This window comes from Lipotes vexillifer, unplaced genomic scaffold (assembly GCF_000442215.2).
Source record: "Lipotes vexillifer unplaced genomic scaffold, Lipotes_vexillifer_v1.1 scaffold1094, whole genome shotgun sequence".
In the NCBI taxonomy this organism is placed as follows: domain Eukaryota; kingdom Metazoa; phylum Chordata; class Mammalia; order Artiodactyla; family Lipotidae; genus Lipotes; species Lipotes vexillifer.
In genome coordinates, this window is record NW_006792775.1 from 2,311,794 (window position 1) to 2,312,462 (window position 669).

Below are 669 nucleotides of genomic sequence, written 5' to 3' on the forward strand. Positions count from 1 at the left end.
CGGCGCTCAGGGCGCGCGGGCCGTCCCGGCCTCGGGCTGCCCGACGGGCGCGGCGCGCTCCTGGCGGCTGCGGAAGTCCTGCAGGGCGCGGCGGTTCTGGAAGTCGATGAGCGCCAGTGTGATGGCCGCGTTCCAGCAGCTCTCGCCCGCGCAGCGGAAGTCGATCTCCTTGCGGTCGGTGGTTACGATGGTGAAATAGACGTACTTGCCCGTACGCTCCACGCAGTCCACCTTGAGGATGGAGTGGAAGCGCAGCTCCTTGGGGCGCGCGCCGGGACCGGTGGGGAACAGGCTCAGGCAGTCAGGGGTGAGCACGCCGCGCTTCCTCTTCCACAGCTGGAACAGGCTGTCGCTGCGCTTCTCCAGCTCGCCCTCGCGCAGCACCTCCCCGGGGGTCTTCATGTCGGCCGGGTGCAGCTCGCAGAGGCGAAAGCGCTCCGGTGGTGGCGGCCTCTGCAATGCGCCCCGGCGCCCCGGCGCCGTCTTTATAGAGGCTCCGCCCCACGCCTCGGTCCGGCACGCCCCCTCTCGGCCACGCCCCGCGCCCCCTTCCTGGGCCCAGGCCGCCCCGCTCCCCCCAGCCTGACCACCCCGGGGCTGCGCGCCGCACCCCCACTCCGGGTCGCCGTGGTCGCCCCCCCTTCCCCTTGTCTGCAGCCCGCCCCCCCC

The 669-nt window shown here is 73.4% G+C and overlaps 1 protein-coding gene across 1 annotated transcript; it reads right to left on the reverse strand.

Annotated features, from left to right (window-relative positions):
- PHLDA2 (pleckstrin homology like domain family A member 2) lies at nt 1-445 on the reverse strand. The gene has a single exon (XM_007465959.1). It carries the CDS (start codon nt 400-402, stop codon nt 7-9), a length of 396 nt encoding a protein of 131 aa, XP_007466021.1. The 5' UTR covers nt 403-445; the 3' UTR covers nt 1-6.
- Between the last annotated feature and the right edge of the window lie 224 nt (nt 446-669).